The 585-nt window shown below is 45.8% G+C and overlaps 1 protein-coding gene across 1 annotated transcript in view; it reads left to right on the top strand.

The window, feature by feature from the left end:
* Positions 1-312: 312 nt before the first annotated feature.
* POC5 (POC5 centriolar protein) overlaps positions 313-585 on the top strand; it is a gene marked incomplete at its 5' end in the record, with an annotated part of 31,569 nt that continues 31,296 nt past the window's right edge. Inside the window, one exon of the mRNA XM_018567832.1 lies at positions 313-387. Within this exon, the coding sequence (XP_018423334.1) occupies positions 313-387 (75 nt within the window). The remainder of the gene's footprint in view (positions 388-585) is intronic.

Here is a 585-nt window from a genome sequence, read left to right on the forward strand (position 1 = left end):
CATTATGAGTTCAATTCACATTAATTTGTTGTATAGTGTGCTCAGGAGGGTCCGTATCTCCTCCATGTCTCTGTTCTGTGGAGGTCTTGATGTCCATCTTGGGGCGCGTGGTTTCCACCATTCCTGCCATCTGCTTTGTCCGGTTTTTGGGTTAAATGTGTTCTTGTTTTGGTTTATTGGTGCGGTTTGAGGTCGTCTTGTGGTGGTGGTTGTTGTTGTTGTTGTTGTTGTTGTGTTAGTTTGGGTTTGGTTTGTGTCGGGTTTGGGGATATGGGTTCTGTTCAGTACAATGTCTTTAAATTCTCTTGCCAGGTGACTCACCCCTTGTTTGTTGAGGTGTTTGTTATCGTAGAGGTGTTCAGAGGTTATGGAAGGATGTTGGGCCAGGTGAATGTTGGGCTTTGATCTAGTTTTAGCCGCCAGTTCTGTGTTGATGTTCTGGATGATATGGTTCGGTATGTCCTTCCTTGGAAGTAGGCAGGATAGAATTAGTTTGGAGTGGGGGAATTTTTGGTGTGCAGTCTCGGTTAGTTGTCTCTCTCTCTCTCTCTCTTCCCCCCTCTCTCTCTTCCCCTCTCTCTCTCT

The sequence above is a fragment of the Nanorana parkeri genome, unplaced genomic scaffold, assembly GCF_000935625.1.
Source record: "Nanorana parkeri isolate BGI_ZX_2015 unplaced genomic scaffold, ASM93562v1 scaffold1101, whole genome shotgun sequence".
NCBI lineage: Eukaryota > Metazoa > Chordata > Amphibia > Anura > Dicroglossidae > Nanorana > Nanorana parkeri.